Source organism: Alosa sapidissima, chromosome 13 (assembly GCF_018492685.1).
Source record: "Alosa sapidissima isolate fAloSap1 chromosome 13, fAloSap1.pri, whole genome shotgun sequence".
Classification (NCBI taxonomy): domain Eukaryota; kingdom Metazoa; phylum Chordata; class Actinopteri; order Clupeiformes; family Clupeidae; genus Alosa; species Alosa sapidissima.
Window position 1 is genome coordinate 27,235,458 of NC_055969.1, and position 21,793 is coordinate 27,257,250.

Here is a 21,793-nt window from a genome sequence, read left to right on the forward strand (position 1 = left end):
TAAGGGCGTAGCCAGAAATTATAATTAAGGTGTGCCTGTAAGATTTTTCAGTGGCATCAACCCAGTACAAGTGAGGGGCGCATATGATAGGTGGAAAGCAAATGACCTGCAAATGTAAACACTATAGGCTACTGTATGTCAGTGCTCTCAAAATTAACGTGATCGCGTAATAACAATCAAAAACTGCACGTTAAAATATGCTACTCACAAGAATAATTCTTCAGAGGCTGCACCATAATTCATTTTAAAACGTAAATGGAGATCTAATTAGAAAGAAATAAGCCATAAAGCTATTTTAAGTTAGAATAAAAAACTTAGAATGCAGTGCCTATTTTAAAGATGGGTTTTATTGTAGGTCTAAATCAACACATGAACTGCTTTGTTTATTGATTAGCAAACTGTGTAACCAATTGGCCGAAGTAGCCTAAGCTATTAATACTTGGGAAAATATTCTTTGAACAGACATCAGGAACCACGATCAGTGAGGAACAGGAGTTACCTCCACTTACTTAACTCCTAATTTGCTGTGCAAACAGTCATTTCAGGGTCTCCGATGACGCGTCCCTAATGTGCGCTGGCTGCGTTTTGACGGGTGCAATGTGAGGCTAGTGGACGGTGGGGGTTGGACATGGAAACAATTTCATCATAGATTGCTTTCAGGAGCTTTTGGGAAATGGAGACACACACACACACACACTGTGTACCACTGGACACACCGCATAGTACAGCACAGGTAGGCTCAGGCACACACACACTACCAGATGTAGAACATTGCAGTAACATTGGCATGACAAAAGAACATTGCAGTAACACTGGCATGACTGTGAAGCATTGCCCCCCCACACACACCTTTCTCAGGTTATCACCTACAGTACATGCCCTCACCTGGCCCTGGCCCTGAGGCCTCTGCTACACGTCACCGAATCAGTGTCGATACAGAGTTCCAGATCAAATCCAATCTCAGGTTATCTCCATAGACACTGTGTCTTGCAGGAAAAGTGGAGACTATCAACGCCCGGGAGTCCGCCCCAGCGAACGCATCTCAGGACATGTTTGGGAACAACACAGACCTGTCGCGCACAGGTACTCATTAAACTGCTCACCTATGCAGCAGCAATGATGGCATTGTCACAGACATCACAGGGACAGTTTATGAGAGTTTGGACACAGACATAGGGTGGACACACACACACACACACACACATACACACACGAACACACACACACACACACACACACACACGTGAGAACGTGCGTCAGGGCCACATGAGACACAGGGCCACAATCATAAACGCTCTCATTTCATTAGAAAAGGACTAAACACTAAGCTCAGTAAAAAAACTCAGATGTTTCTGCAGACAGTATGTATGGGTGTAGTGAGTGAAGACAGTAAGTATGGGTGTAGTGAGTGAAGACACTATGGGTGTAGTGAGTGAAGACACTATGGGTGTAGTGAGTGAAGACACTAAGTATGGGTGTAGTGAGTGAAGACAGTATGTATGGGTGTAGTGAGTGAAGACACTAAGTATGGGTGTAGTGAGTGAAGACAGTATGTATGGGTGTAGTGAGTGAAGACACTAAGTATGGGTGTAGTGAGTGAAGACAGTATGGGTGTAGTGAGTGAAGACAGTATGTATGGGTGTAGTGAGTGAAGACAGTATGTATGGGTGTAGTGAGTGAAGACACTAAGTATGGGTGTAGTGAGTGAAGACAGTATGTATGGGTGTAGTGAGTGAAGACAGTATGGGTGTAGTGAGTGAAGACAGTATGGGTGTAGTGAGTGAAGACACTAAGAATGGGTGTAGTGAGTGAAGACAGTATGGGTGTAGTGAGTATGTTGATCAGTCGTGTTATATTTTCCATGCATGACAGCTTGAAGCAGCATGGGTGGAGAACAAGTGTTGTGTTTTAAGTGTTGCATGCGTGAGAGTGTTGTGTGTGTTGTTTGTGAGGTGTGTTGTTTGTGTGTTGGTGTGTGCATTGTGTGTGAGGCGTTTTGTGTGACAGTGTGTTGTGTGTTATGTGGGAAGTGTTGTGTGAGAGACTGGTAGTTCATAAGTTCAGAGCTGAAACCCAGCTCAGCATCACGGCTGTCCTGATCTATGTGTGTGTGTGTGTGTGTGTGTGTGTGTGTGTGTGTGTGTGTGTGTGTGTGTGTGTCTCCATATGGCAGGTGGTCTGGCCATCGCAGTGCCAGGAGAGATCCGCGGCTACGAGCTGGCACACAGGCGGCATGGCAGGCTACCGTGGAAGGAGCTGTTCCTGCCCAGCATACGGTTGGCACGCGAAGGGTTTCCTCTGGGCAGTGCCTTGGCAAAGGCCATCAACAGCTACAGGAGAACAATCACTAGCGATAAGGCTTTATGGTACGACCGCCATCTCAAAACCGCACCATATTCAAAAAACAATTACCAGCGATAAATTTGGTGCAAAAGTAATCGCAATACTGCACTTGATTCTCATCAAAGAGAGAGAAAACGTAACATTTTTGCTGCTTTTTCTCTGAGATGAAATCAAACTTTGCCATTGAAACCCCTGAGTTGACTCTTAACCGTGAGTCAGTTTGCTTCACTGCAGGTTGCTTCACTGCAGGTTGCAGTTGTTGTTGTTGTTGTCATTGTCTCCTGCTGGTTGCTCTAGTGTTTTCTCTCTCTCCTCTCTTAGTGAAGTGTTCTGTGACTCAGAGGGCAACATTCTGAGAGAGAACAGCACCATCTACTACCGCAAGCTGGCCGACACCTACGAGGCCATAGCCAATCAGGGCCCAGATGCGTTCTACAAGGGGCCAATAGCGGAGAACATGGTGCGGGACATCCAGGCTGCAGGTAGGTTCCTACTTTGTGAGCTGTGAGATAATGGTAATGTGCAAACTTTACTCTTTTTTATTATTCCTATAGCACATATTATAGCACAATGGCAATTCAAAGTACCGGTACTTCACACAAAGACATAGACAAAAATCACATAAGCGATCGCTAATAAGTCCATGGGCAATAGGTGACTCTCTTGGCATGGACGAGACACAGTATGGAGGAGATAAGCACTGTAGAGAAAAGACCAGCTCTACTTCACAACTCTTCGTACTGGCGATATGTAACCTAACCCTGGGTGCCAACGCCAAGCTTTCTCTGGACAATTGGGACAGCAGTCATGGCGGTTTATGCCAGTATGTAAAAGCAATCACTGGCCCGTGCTGATTTGACATGATGGACTAGGCCTGAGTCATACAGTAGACCTTAATTGACATGTTTGTGCAGGCATTGTGTGCATGTGTGAGTGTGTGTGTGTGAGTGTGTGTTTGTGTGTGTGTGTGTGTCTGTGTGTGTGTGTGTGTGTGTGTGTGTGTTCATGCCTGTGTGTGTTCATGCCTGTGTGTGTGTGTGTGTTCATATCTGTCTGTGTGGTCATATCTGTGTGTGTGTGTGTGTGTATTGTGTTACAGGTGGCATCGTCACTCTGCAGGACCTCCAGGACTACCAGGCCAGGCTGGAGGAGGCCCTGTGTGTGGGCATGGGGGAGTACCGGCTATGTGTCCCCCCCGCACCCGCCAGTGGCCCCGTGCTGGCCCTCATCCTCAACATCCTCAAAGGTGAGTTCCGCCTCACGTAGGGCCTGAGGATACCAACAACACCAACACCCACCAACACCACACCACTACCGCAACACCATACCACACCCCATCACTACCGCACCAACACCCCATCACTACCGCACCACTACCACACCAACACCACACCACTACCACTACCCTTTTGCCACCATGTGTTAATGTCTATTCACTTCAATTTTTGTCAGTGCTGCTTAATAGAATCTATTGTTTATAGAATGCTTTTCAGTTGACGATTTCTATTTTTGTCAGTGCTGCTTAATAGAATCCATTGTTTATCGAATGCTTTTCAGTTTTAAGGTTTGGTGAGCGAGGTGCAGTTGGTAGATTGTGTTCAGTCCACACTACCCTGTGTTCAAAATATCCACTCATTCACCTTCATGGTATACCGAATAACTATCTGGTGTTTGTTCTCCATGTAGTGTCCTATGTAGGTTCCAAGCACAGGGGGGCTCTATTTCATTTAGTATAAGTATAAGTATAGTATAAGTACATATACTCTTTTGATCCCGTGAGGGAAATTTGGTCTCTGCATTTCCCAATCCGTGAATTAGTGAAACACACTCAGCACACAGTGAACACACAGTGAGGTGAAGCACACACTAATCCCGGCGCAGTGAGCTGCCTGCAACAACAGCGGTGCTCGGGGAGCAGTGAGGGGTTAGGTGCCTTGCTGAAGGGTACTTTAGCCGTGCCTACTGGTCGGGGTTCGAACCGGCAACTAGGGCTGGGACGGTATGGATGTTTTCTAACTGTGGTCGGTAAGCAAGAAATTACCGCGGTTTCGCGGTATACCCCCCCCCCCCCCAAATAAATAAATAAATAAATAATAAAATAATAAAAAATGGATTATGAATTTTGTGCTGCCATCAGCCATCACAGCCAATTAAACTTTAGACTTCAAAGACCAGTGGACCAAATCCTTCAGACATGAAAGCCTTGTTGATAACCTATTTCTATCACGATTTTTTAACTGTTACATTCATGACGCTTATGCTAATGTTACAACTGTAGGCTATCGCACGTTTAAATGGCTGCATCAGGTTGTAACAAAGCTAGCCTAGACCTGCGTCGCTGTTAAGTTAAATTCTTAACAAACTAGAACATATTTTTTAATTCTTTCATGAACTAAACATGTATGACTCCTTTCTGGCCAAATTTCACAGCTTTCACGTTTAGCAGCATTATGTAAATCGAGTTTGAACGGAGAGAATAGAGAATTATCTCTTTTGATGATAAGTTTTGAAGTTTTGTTTTGAAAACGGAGGGTTAGCCTACTTAACGTAACGTTCACGGATTGGGATAAATGCAGAGATCAAAATTTCCCTCACGGGATAAAAAGAGTATAAACTTACTTGTGGTTTTCTGAGTATCAATGTCATAAGATGGTTCATCATCACATTACACCTCATGACATTACATAGGCCTATACGTGCACACATGTGCAGGCCAATTATAGGGGGATTCGACTTCATGTAGGCTAGCCACTGCAGACGTCTAAGAGCTGACTACGTGATTATCTCTGACTCTGCTACGTTTTAAACCCGGAATTGTGCATAGGCTATGTCATGGTTGAAAATGTCGAAGTCAAATCCCACAAATTTTTTCACCGATTTTATTTTTTTTTTTTGCGGTGAGGACGGTGACGAGCTCAGACCCGCAGTAGGGGTCACGTGACCGCAGGATTGCGGTAATGCAGTTACCTTCACATCCCTACCCTCCGGTTACAAGTCCGAAGCGCTAACCAGTAGGTCACGGATGCCCCAAAAATGCCATTATCGAGGTGATTAGCTATGTAGCCTTAATACTGCGTATGGGAAGCAAACCTGTGAACACGCAAGAATGCAATTGCTTTGGTATTGCTTTCTCTCTGCACGTTACACCACCACCAAACGTTTAAATAAACGTTTAAATTAACGTTTAAATTTAAAGGTGTAGTCAGAGATGTAAAAGAATGTAAAGGTCCTGCCATGTATTGGTTCTACCTCTGCGCTTAACACATGTGATTTCACTAATTAGCTGATCTAACCTGGCTTAAGAGCTGTGCTAATTAGAATCAGCTCATTAAGTGAATGGTTGGAACAAAAATGTGGCAGGACTTTTACTATATGAAGCCGGACTTCTACACCTCTGGGTGTAGTCTGCATCTCTAATTTAGTACACTTTTGGTCAATTTCAGTGGAGCCAACCAACAAGCACTAAAAACACAGAGTAAGAAGTTAACTTATATGAAGGCTGAACTCTACAGTTAGGGTGACCAGACGTCCTGAGCAATTCGGGACAGTCCCGAAATCTAATCGTTTATCCCGAATCCCGAATCCAGCCCTAATTGTGCCGAAAATTATACTGAGTAGTTATTTTCTGATAAACATTAAAACTGTCCGTAGAGAGGTTGAGTCGTCTGGATGCAGCCCCGGCTATTTTGTTTCTTTTTTGACGTTCTATAATTAGGCACAAATATGCACTGATTTTAGCTCATTTTCATTCATTCCTTGACATGGCTGATGTACCGGAACCCCAACACGCCGCTAAAAAGCAAAAGCGTCTATGCAGGTACCGGGAGGAGTGGGTGGGGAGGTACCCGTGGATTGACAAAGCCTTAAGCCACGAGATGAAAGCATTCTGCAAAGTGTGTAGAAGAGAGTTTGGTAGGCAGATGTTAGACTACATGCTAGGCTATTATCCTTATTCTGAAAGGTCTGATTTGCACTGTTACGCAGTCATTGTTTTTTTTTTTCCCACAATGACATTTTGAGTTCATGATTTCTCTATTGTATTTTGAGGCAGACTTGATGTTTGAATAAAAATGTGTTTTGGTAAAGGTTTGAAAATAAATTAATTTTCCCCCGCGAAAAAGCGTCCCGAATTTCAGCCAATCTCATCTGGTCACCCTATCCACAGTTAACTCTACACTTTAACTCTACAAATGTTTCACTGCACAGATTATTAACTCTACACATTTAGCTCTACAGGTGTTTAAATCTGCAGGTGTTAAACTCCGGAGACGATTAACCATCCAGGCTTTTCAAGAAGCTGTGTGGGATTTTAATCAATTTTTTTTTTGTCAAATTCAGTAAACTGCTCCTCACAGTTCTTTGGCTTTCTGTTCTGTGTGTGTGAACTCAAAGAAGCTCAGGCGTTCCAATACAGTGTTGCTTCTGTAAATAAGAAACTAACAAAGATTGGGCCTTACACACACACACACACACACACACACACACACACACACTCTCTCTCTCCCACACAGCACTGCCCCCTGTACACACACACACACACACACACACACACACACACACTCTCTCTCTCCCACACAGCACTGCCCCCTGTACACACACACACACACACACACACTGCCGCACTCCCTTCTTCCCACATATTTTCCTCTCTGATGATGATCTGTTCCTGTCCTCCTCTACTGCCCCCCCTAACTCCCCTTACTCCTGAACCCCAACTCCTTTCTTCCCACCTCTCTCTTTCCCCCCCCCCCTCTCTCTCCCCCCCCCCCCTCTCTCTCTCTCTCTCTTTCTCTCCCTCCTACACATACCCCCCCCCGCTGCGTTGGCTCTAATTGGGCTCAGAGACGTCTCTGGGTAGTCACACTGTACTCTGGGAAGCCCTCAGTCTCACATGGCAGACAACACCCTCTGTCTGTGCCAAGGGATTCACCACAGTTCACTGGCTCCTCTCTCTGTGCCAGACACACACACACACACCTACAATCACACACACATACTGGCACACACATGCACACACCCACGCACACAAACACACACACACATACACACACACACACACATACACACACCCACGCACACAAACACACACACACACACACACACACACATACACAAATACACTCTCAGTCTATCTCTCTCATCTTCTCACACCCACACACACATACAGTACACACACACACACACACACACACATAAACACTTTCAGGGCCCGTTAACACGATGCTTTGTTTTTTTACTGTAAACCGGTGAATTAATTTTATCGGTTAGGCCTTGCGTGTACACAACGCTGGCATTTTAGGAGGCTGTAACCGATAGTTTTTGTAACAGGGTTCCGAAGTGGGATTTTTTAAAACCGCGGTTAACTTTTGCCGTTAAGACAGCAGAGCCGGCAATTTTATGACGACATAGAATTACCCCTCAACTCTGTTCTGACAAGCCACCACACTCGACCTGACACGCTGCTTGTCAGAACAAACCAAACCATTTGTTTATCATATTAAAAAAAAAATTCTATCCCCTGTCATGATTTATGTGCACAATGTATCAGCCTTTTGTGGCTAAGTTAAAAAGCACACCATTAGCTTAACTTAAACATTAGCTTACTACAACCTATGACTAACGCATGTTGATGTTTTCTCCAGTGGTGCTCAGGCCTAATGCAAAACGTAAGCATTTCAATTTCCACATAGCAGTCACATACCTTGAAAATGAGCTTTATTAGTTTAACTGTTGAATTGAAAACCGAATTGTCTGTAGTCTCCTTATTTCATGTGACTGCTTAACAAACTATTAAACAATGTTTTGTCTTCTACGCAAATTAAATGTGAAGCCTCTGCACGGCTTTCACGGCGCCATCGACTGGTCTGGCATATGCACTACAGCAGTTTTAGCCGCTTTCACCTCTGTGTGTGCACAAGTTTTTTCTTCACCGGTATTGTTAAAGGTGTGAAAGCGGTAAGAGACAATACATGTGTAGACGTAGCCTGAGTCTCCCTCACTCTCTCACACATACACACACACACACACACTCACACTGATGTATCTCACACATTCAGCTCTCCCCTTGGGCGTGCTTGTGAGGTGTGTGTTTGTGTGTGTGTGCCTCTACTTCCTCATCTCTCAGTAGCGTTGCTTCTGTAGCCCATAATTAACCACACACACGCGCACACACACACACACACACACACCTCCCCTCCACGTCCCAAAGCCTATTACACATTCTGTGTTTTTTTTTTTGTTAAATTACTAATTTCTCGTTTTCTCTGTCTATCCGACGCCATTCTGCCCATGAGTGAGTGAGTGAGTGAGAGAATAAGTGAGTGGGTGAGTGAGAGAATGAGTGAGTGGGAGAGTGAGTGAGAGAATGAGTGAGAGAATGAGTGAGTGAGTGAGTGAGTGAGTGAAAGAGTGAGTGAGAGAGTGAGTGGGAGAGTGAGTGAGTGAGTGAGTGAGTGAATGAGAGAGTGAGTGACTGAGAGAGTGAGTGAGTAAGTGAGTGAGTGAGTGAATGGGTGACTTAGTGGGAGAGTGAATGAATGAGTGAGTGAATGAGTGAGTGAGTGAGTGAGTTAGTGAGTAAGTCAGAGACTCCCAATGAGAACGACTAATGAGAGCCACCAAAGCCAAACTTGCAGCTCTTTCGGCGCCCCTCTCCATCCGTGCGAATCCCATTACCGCGCCACGCTTTAGCGCTTTTGGTGTCCTGGTAATGAAAAACATGTCACTGCTGTCAGAGAAAGTCCTCCTCCCTGCTGTTTGGCTGCCCAGCCGGCTAGCTGCGGTCCCCAGTGGTCCTCTAATTAGCCTGGCGTTTGGGTAACATGTTATTTGAAAGGGTCCGCATAAGACTGATGTACTCCAACGCCATCAGAGCTATGACACCTGTCATGAACATTAAGAAGCCTTTATGAATGTTTATGTCTGGTAAGTGGCTTTTTTTATGCCAAGTTGACATTTCTTGGGCTGCCTTCGTTGTGACAACTTTACAGCATTCATAGACATTCATAAAGACTCCCTTACAAGGAGACTTTGTGCACATCCCAGGTGCTGAACAAAAAAGTTAAGTTTTTTTTATATATATATATATATATATATATATATACACTCCTTGGTACTCCTCTGAGGAAGACGCAAGGTCGAAACGTCATCTGCCAATTAATGAGAAAATAAACTCAAAGAGTACCAAGGATTGCGCAAACCTTTTTCATAAAAAAATTCATAAAGACTCTCTCATGTTCATGTGAATGGTGACATTCATTAAGACTCTCTCATGTTCATGTGAATGGTTGTTACTGACCTTGAAGAAAGGTCATAACGTAAATGTAGAGACACACCAGAGATAAGGCTCAAAAAACAGGGGTTTATTGGATAATCAAAAATGTCCAAAATCACGAGTCAAAAGTGTTGTGGTTCTTAGACAGAGCTCCTCTGCATATGCTCGTCCCTGAACTGCAGAGGCACGCGGGCCTTATGGAAGAAAGCCAGGGTTAGGGCAGAGAACAAGACAAACACAGCACTAGTACCACAGAGCCAGCAGGGTGTGCCAAAAATGACCCCAAAAGTAAATTAAGAAATTTAGGGTTCATAACAATGGTCAGTCTGACAGACACTGAATAGATTCATCTGCAGACATCTCTGTAATCTGTTTGTCTGTCCCTCAGGTTACAAGCTCGGGCCAGACAGTGTTTCCACGCTGGAGAAGAAGGTGCTCACCTATCACCGCATTGTTGAGGCCTTCCGCTTCGCCTATGCCAAGAGAAGTGTGCTCGGAGACCCTCACTTTGTCAACATTACCTCTGTGAGTTTGACTTCTGGAAGGGGCTGATTGAGTGATTTAACAATTGATTGATTGATTGATTGATTGATTGATTGATTGATTCATTCATTCATTCATTCATTCAATCAATCAATCATTCAATCAGTCACAGATTTTGACATAAAAACGATATTTACTTGTGATAGTCTGTTCACGGCCTTGTCTGAGAGCTATGTTGTAGTATGACCATTAACATGTGTTACGCAAACCAAGTGTTTCTACTGGCAGTGTGAATGCAAGCCTTGGAACTAGGAACTCTAGGAACTGTGTAGTTTTTAAGGTAGCCTCTTCCAGTAGAACTGTGTTCTTAGAACTGACACTGATTGCCAGGTGTGTTCTATTGCCAGGTGTGTGTGTGTGTGTGTGTGTGTGTGTGTGTGTGTGTGTGTGTGTGTGTGTGTGTGTGTGTGCTGACCCTGGGAAAGCTCCTAGTGAAATTCCGTCCACAGTCTTTGACTTTCTAGGCCCTTTCTCCATCAATGACTGATTATAAATCTGCGGTTAAAAAGCTGCAATCATGTCGAAATACTAATATTAATGTTGGAGTCTTGCCCTAGCTTTTATTTAAAGCGTGCAAGGGTCAAACACTGAGCTCGCTAACCTCAAGTGTCCAGGATTGAGAAAGATTTGTTTGGAAGAGGACACATACAAACACACACACACTTTCTCTCTCTCTCTCACACACATGCAAACACACACACACACACACACACACACACACACACGTACACACACACACGCAAACATCAGAGAATGCCTTTGATAACCAACACTGGATCACCATTCTGTCTGTTACTCTTGGACTTCATTCCTGGTTGTTTCTCTTGGATGTTCTCCATTGGGGAAAACACACCTCCATCGGTCCTTTCCTCCTCCCATCTTTCCTTTCAGTTTGTCAAGAACATCACCTCAGATGATGTGGCCGAACTATTCCGCAGTCGGATCACCGACGACACCACACACCCAATGGAGTACTACGAGCCAGAGTACTTCGTCCCCGACGACCATGGCACCGCCCACCTGTCCGTCATGGCGGAGGATGGAAGCGCGGTGGCCGCCACCAGCACCATCAACACCTAGTAAGACATGAACTTGAGTATCAATGCAGTACTGTAAAATAAGTAATTACCAACAATGTCTAAACACTTCTTTTATAATCACTGTTTTAAATTGTAATAAAGCCTGTTACACTTAACGTAATACACTATCAATTCCCATTTACATGGAACCAACATGAATTATTCAAAAAGGCTAACACAATTAAGTTTAACTATTTACTTTGAAAAATAGACTTCACATATAGACACATGCCTTTAGTAGGCGAAAAGCCCTTTCATCTCAACCCTTCTGTTTCAAAAGCAAATAAAAACTATTTGAATAAACTAAATGGGTACCCAACCAGTAAGTAGGAGTTCGAGGTGCAGGCCTGTAGCGTGACTTGGGTTCGTCGAAGCCAGAAACAAGATGGCTGGCTAGAAGGCATTTGCGTAAATGACAAGGGAGCTAGGGAGACTAATGTCGTCTCTGATTCTGATAAGGCGACAGATATGGCTGGCTCAGTCACCACTGTCTGCGCTCTGTAGGAAAGCCCTTTCATTCCCTCATGGTGGTTCACCTTGTTGTTCACCCAACAAGGCAGCCCTTTACACAGGTATCAACAAGGTCAGAGCGGTTTCGCCAGCCAAATGACAACCCCTTTCGGAGTCGGAGGGGGCGAGGAGGTAGGCAGTGATGTCTACAGTCCGGCGGTCGGATGATTCACCAGAGAACAGCTCGATTACTAGGAAGCAAATACAGCAGAGTCCTGATTGGTGTCAACCCTATCAAAAGGGTACACCATCCAGTTCAAGCGCCAACCGCCGAGGTTTCAAGGGGTCAAAATGACTATGATGAAGGACCAGAGCAAGGCTAAGAGGTTTGGGCCCTCCTGTTAAAGGGGGCCATTGAGCAATTAGGGCCAACATCACAAAACAGTGGGTTCTATTCCACATATTTTTTAATTTCGAAGAAGGGGGATGGACTTCGTCCCATACTAGATCTAAGGCCATTAAACAGTCACCTAAAGGTATTCAAGTTCCATATGCTTCACACAGCAGAGGTATTCCAAAGTGTCAAGCAAGACGTCTGGTTTACAACCATAGACTTGAAGGATGCATATTTTCATATTCCAATTGCACTTCACCACAGGCAATTCCTATTGCACTTCACCACAGGCAATTTCCTGCTTCACTTTTGATGGGAGGTCTTACCAGTTCCGGGTCCTGCCATTCGTGATCTCTTCGGTCCCGCCGACCTTCCCGAGATTTTCGGTGGCAGCCTCGGCTCCACTTCAAGGCAGAGGTACGCGCGTCCTTCCTTACCTAGACGATTGACATATCTGTTCCCAGACAAGGGCAGAGGCACTAAGGGACTCAGCCCTGCTAGTCGCTCATGTTACCAGGCTAGGGCTCACTGTGAAATATGGATGTACAGGCTAGAGTTGCATCCAAAGCACCACAGGCACAAGCTGGTAACAGTTACCACCATTTGCCTAAAAGGGTTACAGCCAGGATACAGAAGAAGCATTCATTCCTGACTGCCGGGGTTCATTTAGGGACCAATTCTTCTCACAGAGAAGTGGTAGTGACCGATGCATCCCTGGCCAGATGGGGTGCTGTGTGGCAGTGCAGAACTGCCCAAGGTGCATTGGACCCTCGACAGGGGGAGCAACACATAAATGTGTTGGAGCTACAGGCAGTTGCTCTTGCTCTTAAGTATTTCCTGCCAGTCCTAGCAGGGAGACATGTCCTTATAAGGACGGACAACATGTCAGTGGATTACCATATAAACCACCAGGGGAGCACAAGGTCTCTAGCATCCCTGAGGCTGATTCAGCAGCTAATGTCATAGACCTACCCTCCGCTATTGAGCCTGAGGGCAATGCACATCCCAGGCACACAGAATGTCACGGCGGACTTCTTGTCCAGACAACACCCTAATCCAGGGGAATGGAGGCTGAACCTAGAAGTGGTGCAGGCCATTTGGCACCAATATGGCAGAGCGGAGGTGGATCTTTTCGCTTCTCAGGCCACGACACATTGCCCCCTCTGGTTTTCACACATGGAGTCAACAAGCCCCTTGAGCCAGGACGCACTGGCACATGGGTGGCCCCAGTAGCTCCCATATGCATTCCCCCAACTCCCGCTCATACTACCCACTCTAGAGAGGATTCTCTGGGAGGGCCACCGAGTGCTGCTTGTAACCCCCAGGTGGCCAGGGAGAGTCTGGTTCCCGGTGCTATACAGCCTGCTGGACGTACAGCTTTGGCGTCTCGCTGTCCGCACAGACCTCCACTCTCAGCTGGGTGGCCAAATCTGGCATCCGAACCCAGCACGGTTGAAACTTTGGGTGTGGCCTCTGAAGGGCATGTGACCCTGCAATGGTAAAGACTATCCACAGCTCATGGGCACCCTCCACTAATGTGCTTTACGCTAATAGGTGGAAGCTTTTTATAAAATCGTGCCAAGAACATAGTCAGAAGGCAGCATGTTGCCTGATACAAGTTATCCTGTTTCCTACAGTCACGGTTTGATGACGGCCTGGCAGCATCCACTATCAAGGTGTATGTAGCTGCAATATCAGCTAGGCATAAGAGGGTAGAGGGGGTTACAGTGGGACCCGATAGTCTGGTGACCCGCTTTCTTAAGGATGCTCAGCGACTGAGGCCCCCTCAAAGAAGGATAATACCTTCCTTAGACTTGCCTTTTACTTGTACTGTGTCAGCACCCATTCGAATCTCTTGAAGACTGCTTTTTTTCCTAGCCATGTCATCGGCTAAGAGAATGGGGGAGCTACACACTCTGTCAATCAGCCAGGGGTGCCTACAGTGGAGTCCCGACTGCACAGAGGTAACCCTGTGGCCAAACCCGGCATTTTTGCCCAAAATCTTCTCTGCAAAGTATACTAACCAACCGTTCAGTCTGTGAGACTTTGAGCCCCCAACCCAGGGGGAGAAACTGGGGCAAGGTGATATTCTTCTATGCCCAGTCCGAATATTGAAAACATATATTGAAATGACCGCTGGATTCCGGCAGTCAGATTCATTATTTATCTGCCACACTCTGATAACGGCCTACCTGTTCCACCTCGTGTTCATGGTCATTCAACTCGGAGTGTAGCCGCGTCATGGGCTGTACTAAACGGAGTCCCACTTTCCGACATATGTACGGCAGCATTCTGGGCATCAACTTGCACATTTGCAATGTTTTATAGGGTCAATGTGACCACGAACCTCGTAGCCACAGCCGCCCTCTCAAGCCCTTAAAAGGGTATGTAGATCTTCCTCGTGACCCTGTTGGCATTTGTCATCCAGGTGCTGAAAGCACCGCCACTGGGGGTCAGTAGAAATTAAATAGAATGATAGTTACGTATGTAACCGCCGTTCTATGAATTTCGGATGACTGCCAGAGCTTGGCGGTCACTCCGAAGGTGGACAGGAATATTGCCAAGAGGTCACTTCCGGGGTAAGCGCACCTTAAGCACTGGGGCGGGGGCAAACATCACCCCTATCACAAGTGACTTTGTTGATATAAACACTCGACCTGCATGTGCATGTGATAGACATCCAGGTGCTGAAAGCACCGGTCATCCGAAATAAAATAGAACCGCGGTTACATACATAACCATCATTTCATAGTCCTATGACCTTTCAAGAGCCTTGATAAGCTATTGAGATATGATAGTATGTTATTGTGATATGATATACGTTGATAATCCTTGATAAGCTGTTGGGCAGACATGTGGCTTGTAGAAAATGGGTTCATAACTTACATCGCTGAATGTAGGGCTAAGGGAACAGTCATAATCCGAGAAAATACATAGACACTGGACGTCCCACTAGACTCCTAAATGGGCATGGCAGTGTGATGCGATATGTGTCGTGTTTGATTGTGTATCACAAGCTCGCTCTGTGTGTTATCTTCTTTGCCAGTTTTGGATCTAAAGTCATGTCCAACTCAACTGGGATCCTCTTAAACAACGAAATGGATGATTTCAGCTCCCCCTTCATCACAAACGCTTTTGGCGTCCCACCCTCCCCAAATAATTTCATCCTACCAGGTAAAGCAACAACATACTGTATCTTCTCCATTTTGACACAAGGACAACAAGTCCTTGTGACTGTATTGCACCCAAAGATCAGCCATACAGACAGAAACAGACTCAGTGGTTTATGTTTTACATTTTCTTTAGGCAAGAGGCCGTTATCGTCAATGGTTCCCACAATCTTCCTGGACAAGAACAATAAAGTAAAAATGGTTGTTGGAGGCTCTGGTGGGACTAAGATTACCACGGCGACCGCCTCAGTGAGTTTCAGTAGGCGCTTGCAGCTCTGTCTCATTACTGCCCTTCCAGTGTCCAGTGCATTGCATCACTGTATCTCCCCATCTAATCTGCTGCGTTACATCACAGCATTACATCACTGCATTACATCACTGCATTTCATCACTGCATTTAATCACTGCATTACATCACTGTATCACCCCATCCACACTGCATTACATCACTGCATTACATCACTGCCATTACATCACTGCATTGCATCACTGCATTACATCACTGTATCTCCCTGTCCACACTGCATTTGATCACTGCATTACATTACTGCATTACATCACTGCATTACATCACAGTATCTCATTATCTCCTCACTGCTCCTGATTACTTCATCACTGCTTTTGAAGTGTCAAAGTATCTTCTCATGTCAACTCTTCAACCACACGGTATTTCATCACTGCATCTTCTACTGAACTCCATCACATCCCTGTATCTCATCAGGTCATCTCTTTAATGTGATTGCTCAGTGCATCTGCACCCCATTACTGCATACACATACATCTCCACATCTGCACCCCATTACTGCATACCGTCTCTGTGTCTAGGGCCTTTGAGAACAGGTGGCTGTGCACCAGAGCTTTGCTGAGACAGTGACAGATCACAAACAAAGCTATTTTTGTCTTTATTTGTTTCGTTCTAAAATATAATTTCAATGTCGGAATGTAAGGCAGACAAGTGGCTTGTAAAAAAGGGGTTCATAACTTACATCGCTAAATGTAGGGCTAAGGGAATGGGCATAGTCCGAGAAAATGTTAATTTTTCCCATAGGAATACATAGACACTGGACGTCCCGCTAGACTCCTAAATGGGCATGGCAGTTGCGAACCCCACATCACAGCATGCCAGAATTGACCTTCTTATGAATCGCCTCGCTTTATCAACTGTCGAACCGTCGATCGTCGATTGAGTCGATCATTTGTGTTTGATTCATTCATCTTCCGTCTGCGGCTCTGTGGTCTCCAGGTTATCCTCCATGCTCTTGTCTTCAACTATGACCTGAAAAGAGCAATAGCGGAGCCTCGCATTCACAACCAGCTCGCCCCCAACACCACGTACGGAGAGATGGACTTTGACCCGGTGAGTGGACAATACATAGGCTCCATAGAGCTGCTCAGTTTGGGGATCCAATTTGCTGAACAAGATGTGAGAAATCTGAAGCAGCAATGAGGGTGGTACGTTTCTGCAGCATTCTAAAGAGCCATTTAACATTTCTGATGAATTGCTCAAGCTCTCATTGTGTGTGTGTGTTTGTGTGTTTGTGTGTGTGTGTGTGTGTGTGTGTGTGTGTGTTTTCCACGTAGAACATTCTGGAAGGCTTGGAGCAGAAGAACCATGACACGGCCTTGCTGACGTCAGTGGCAGCGGTGGTGCAGGCGGTGATCAGACAGGGCGATGGGATATTCGCCGAATCGGACCCCAGAAAAGGAGGATACGCTGCAGGATACTGATATAAACACACATGCTTACACACACACACACACACACACACACACACACACACAGGCATAGTTACTGTAGATACACAAATACATACAGACAAAAACATACACAAATATAGAGTTAGGCCAAACCCACACAAACACAGACATACACAGATGCAGATGCACTCGCACACGCGCACACACACACACACACACACACATTCATCATATTTTTATATATTTATAAGGGAAAGTGTCTGGAACATTTGTGATGGATCCCAAAACGTGTGCATTTTTTGAAACTCAGGGAAGACAGTAGATGCTTCTGGAAGGAAGCACCTCATTGCAGCTTTTCTAACAATGTATCTTGGATGTACTGTATGTAATTAAATAAGAGTGCCATGCTGCAATGCACTCCTACGAGTGCCATATTCCTCTTTGTGTTTGATGTATGCATGGTCACACAGATTTGTGTGTGCACAAATTTATTGTAAATATTGTATTGTAATTATTTTCAATTAATTGTACTGTCCTATTTCTCTACACACTGTGGGTTTGGCCATTTCATTATCAACTTCATCCTTTGATCCCATATATGTGAATGCTTTGATGAGGCTTCAAAGACAAGTGGTGTTTAGAGAATCTCATGGCCTTTTTAAATTGTTATACTGAGCACAAATCCTTTTACTGCACCTTTAAGATGTCCATGGTACTGTATTTATTCTTTGAATGGCAAGCGGACACTTTACTGTGTTAAATAAAACATGTCTGTTTTAGATGTTGTGTTTTAAAATTGTGGCTATGATATTGTCATTGCTTTGTGTCCTTTTTTGGTGCCTGTCAGACCATGGGCCTATTGCACAAAACTAGGATAAGGGATTAAGCCGGGATATCTTGGTTATCCTGGCTCAATTTATCCGTGATCCAGTTGCACAAAAGCGGGATAGGGGGCAGCAGGATATGTTATGGTATAAATCACCATGGCGATTTATTCTGTGGAGCTAGCCTGCTCCAGACCAGGCTAAGTTCCAGGATCTATTTAATCTCCTCCCTTATCTCAGTTAGCAGTCACCACAAACGGAAACCAATAGTTATTCCACTGCCCACTACACATTGTTATCACATATAACTAGACCCACTGTCATTATTTAAACGTTTGTGATCATTAATTAACTTCTATATATCGCCATTCCCGACCTGTCATGCGACAATGTGACGTCACGGGAGTGCCTAACCATTTCACGCGTGGTGGTCGCGGCACTAGTTGACAAGATAATCCTTTAATTGTCTCCCAAGGGAGAAATTTGATTTTTTTTAATATATATATATATATATATATATACACACACACACACACACACACACCCCATGCAGATACACACGCAGACCATATACACTAACTCTCACAACTACATGCAGACACACACGCACGCACAGACATACACATTCAGGGTTCTATTTTAACGAGCCGAAGCTCCTGGTAAATAAACAACACACAGACACACAGGCACGCACAGACATACACATTCAGGGTTCTATTTTAACGAGCCGAAGCTCCTGGTAAATAAACAACACACAGACACAAACACACACACAGACATACACACTCACACAAACACAGATATACACACTCACACACACAGATACACACTCACACACACACAAATACACACACACACACACACAGATATACACTCACACACACAGATATACACACTCAGACACACACACAGACATACACACTCACACATACACACACACACACACATATATATGTGTGTACACTCACTATGTGTATATATGTGTGTGTATGTGTTTGTGTCTGTGTGTGTATGAGTGTGTATGTCTGTGTGTGTGTCTGAGTGTGTATATCTGTGTGTGTGAGTGTATATCTGTGTGTGAGTGTGTATCTGTGTGTGTGTGAGTGTGTATCTGTGTGTGTGAGTGTGTATATCTGTGTGTGTGTGTGTGTGTGTGTTTGTGTCTGTGTGTGTGTGAGTGTGTATGTCTGAGTGTGTATATCTGTGTGTGTGAGTGTGTATCTGTGTGTGTGTGAGTGTGTATCTGTGTGTGTGAGTGTGTATATCTCTGTGTGTGTGTGTGTTTGTGTCTGTGTGTGTGTGAGTGTGTATGTCTGAGTGTGTATATCTGTGTATGTGAGTGTATATCTGTGTGTGTGTGTATGTGTGTATTTGTGTGTGTGTGTGAGTGTGTATGTCCGTGTGTATGTGTGTGTGTGTATCTGTGTGTGTGAGTGTGTATATTTGTGTGTGTGTGAGTGTGTATGTGAGTGTGTCTATGTCTGTGTGTGTGAATATGTGTATGTGTGTGTGTGCATGTGTGTGTGAGAATATGTGTGTGTGTGTGAATATGTGTGTGTGTGTGTGTATGTCTGTGAGTGTGTGTGTCTGTGTGTGTGTGAATATATGAATATGTGTGTGAGTGTATGTATGTGTGTGTGTGTGAGTGTGTATATCTGTGTGTATGTGTGTGTGAGTATGTATGTGTGTGTGTATCTGTGTGTGAGTGTGTGTATTTGTGTGTGTATGTCTCTGTGTGTATGTATGAGTATGTGTATGTCTGTGTGTTTGTAGGTGTAGAAGTATGTGTGCATTTAGTTACAACATTCTATCCCACCGGTCACTATTGTGACCGTTAACATGTTTACTCATTCTGCAAACACACCAAATACATTTGAATATTTATAAATGTATATATCATAACTAGACACCTTAAAGACCATGTGTACAAAAATATTTGTCCTATGTTTATTTTAACATACTTTAAAAACTTTTTATTTGGGAGCTGTGAGGCCGTCATCCTCTTCTCAAGGTGCAACCAGGAAGTAAACAGCTCTGGTCATGTGACAAAAACATTTGACACTGCACACATTTCATTGAAACACTTTATTGTTTCAATATTTACTGAAAGAGTATTGGGATATTCCCCAGTTACAGTTTTAGAGGCTAATAAGTACTTTTTTTTTTCAGTCACAATTGTGACCGATGGGGTGAAATGGGTTAATTAGCTGATTAGAGTGTGGCACCAGGTGTCTTCAATATTGAACCTTTTCACAATATTTCACAATGAACACTTGAAATATATCAGTCTGTGTGGAATGAATGTATACATTATACAAGTTTCACTTTTTGAATGGAATTACTGACATAAATCAACTTTTTGATGATATTCTAATTATATGACCAGCACCTGTACATGATGAATGTATTGCTTGTTGTGTTATTTGGTTATGTATGTGATGCATGCACTGCTTGTGGTACTTGGTTATGTATGTGATGCATGCACTGCTTGTGGTACTTGGTTATATATGTGATGCATGCACTGCTTGTGGTACTTGGTTATGTATGTGATGCATGTATTGCAGCTGGTCCTCAGTAGGTGGGTTTAGATGGTTTCAATGGACAGATTTCTTATCATTCCGATGAAACTTTGTGTGGGGGTACGTTCTATTCCCATCAAGTGGTAATAAGCCATGTCATGCAACTTCAAGAATATACTGTTTGTTGAATACATGTGTGTGTGTGTGTGTGTGTGTGTGTGTGTGTGTGTGTGTGTGTGTGTGTGTGTGTGTGTGTGTGTGTGTGTGTGTGTGTGTGCGTGCGGCCAGTTGTGTGTGTGTGTGTGTGTGTATGTGGACTCCCGTCTCCTGTCACCTTTGGAGATTTTCTGCATTGGGAGGTGCAGTACTCCAGACCCTTAACTCCCCTCCTCCATATGCCACCTCTCTCCCCCGTCTGTGTGTGTGTGTGTGTGTGTGTGTGTGTGTGTTGCCTCTGTGCTCCATGACAGCACAAGAGGGCTGGAGCTTAATATTCCTGTAGAAGTTATACAGTGACAGCCTGACAGCCCAGGTGCCGATAAGTTATTAAACAGTGCGACCGTGACCAGACACAGAGGGGTAATAAGGACAGAGACTAACCACTGGTCAGATACATCAAGACAGAGACTAACCGCTGGTCAGATATATCAAGGTAGGCTTTGGAAGTCTCTTTCTCTGATACTCTCTCTTTCTCACACATATAGATATTTAGAGATAAAGCTTTTGGCTTTGGCTTCCCTATTGGTACCTGGGAAACTGTTAGGATGGATAGAGTAAATCCCTAGACATGCTGGATAAGGCTGTATACGGGCCAGACCTGTGCTGTATACGGGGCCAGACGGAGCCAGACCTGTGCTGTATACGGGGCCAGACCTGTGCTGTATACGGGCCAGACCTGTGTTGTATACGGGGCCAGACCTGTGCTGTATACGGGCCAGACCTGTGCTGTATACGGGCCGGACCTGTGCTGTATACGGGCCAGACTTGTGTCATATCAGAGACTGGTTCTGTGCTGTGGATCAGGGCTAAGGTCAGGAGAGGATGAGGTTCTAAACTACTGGTGCATCAGGGCTAAGGACAGGAGAGGATGAGGTTCTAAACTGCTGGTGAAGTGTTCTGCTGTGGAGAACCCCATCATCGTTCCTTGAAAGTGAGGAGTAGAATAGGGGGGCAGCCGTAGCCTACTGGTTAGCGCTTCGGACTTGTTACCGGAGGGTTGCCGGTCGGGAACCCCGACCAGTAGGCACGACTGAAGTGCCCTTGAGCAAGGCACCTAACCCTTCACTGCTCCCCGAGCGCCGCTGTTGTTGCAGGCAGCTCACTGCGTCGGGATTAGTGAGTGTGTTTCACTAATTCGCGTGTGGGTCCTGTGTGTGTGTTGCTGGTAAAAATATGGCATGCCAAAGTGAGACACGAGATCCAGTCACGGAGAAGTACAATCAAGATGCAGAGTTTAATTTGGCTGTATACAGGAGAGAGGCACACACGAAGCAATGCACT

The 21,793-nt window shown here is 44.8% G+C and overlaps 1 protein-coding gene across 4 annotated transcripts in view; it reads left to right on the top strand.

Moving 5' to 3' along the window:
* The window catches only part of ggt1b (gamma-glutamyltransferase 1b), a 70,578-nt gene that overhangs the window by 15,429 nt on the left and 33,356 nt on the right, over positions 1 to 21,793 (top strand). For 2 of the 4 annotated variants that reach the window (XM_042058984.1, XM_042058983.1), the window contains exons 4-13: positions 994 to 1,083; positions 2,174 to 2,366; positions 2,665 to 2,825; positions 3,443 to 3,589; positions 10,005 to 10,141; positions 11,051 to 11,238; positions 15,129 to 15,256; positions 15,389 to 15,501; positions 16,496 to 16,609; positions 16,834 to 17,055. In XM_042058984.1, the coding sequence (XP_041914918.1) occupies positions 994 to 1,083; positions 2,174 to 2,366; positions 2,665 to 2,825; positions 3,443 to 3,589; positions 10,005 to 10,141; positions 11,051 to 11,238; positions 15,129 to 15,256; positions 15,389 to 15,501; positions 16,496 to 16,609; positions 16,834 to 16,980 (1,418 nt within the window). In that variant the 3' untranslated portion in view covers positions 16,981 to 17,055. Of the gene's footprint in view, positions 1 to 993; positions 1,084 to 2,173; positions 2,367 to 2,664; positions 2,826 to 3,442; positions 3,590 to 10,004; positions 10,142 to 11,050; positions 11,239 to 15,128; positions 15,257 to 15,388; positions 15,502 to 16,495; positions 16,610 to 16,833; positions 17,056 to 20,859; positions 20,946 to 21,793 lie in introns of those variants that run through there. The other 2 variants (XM_042058985.1, XM_042058986.1) reach the window with 2 other exon arrangements.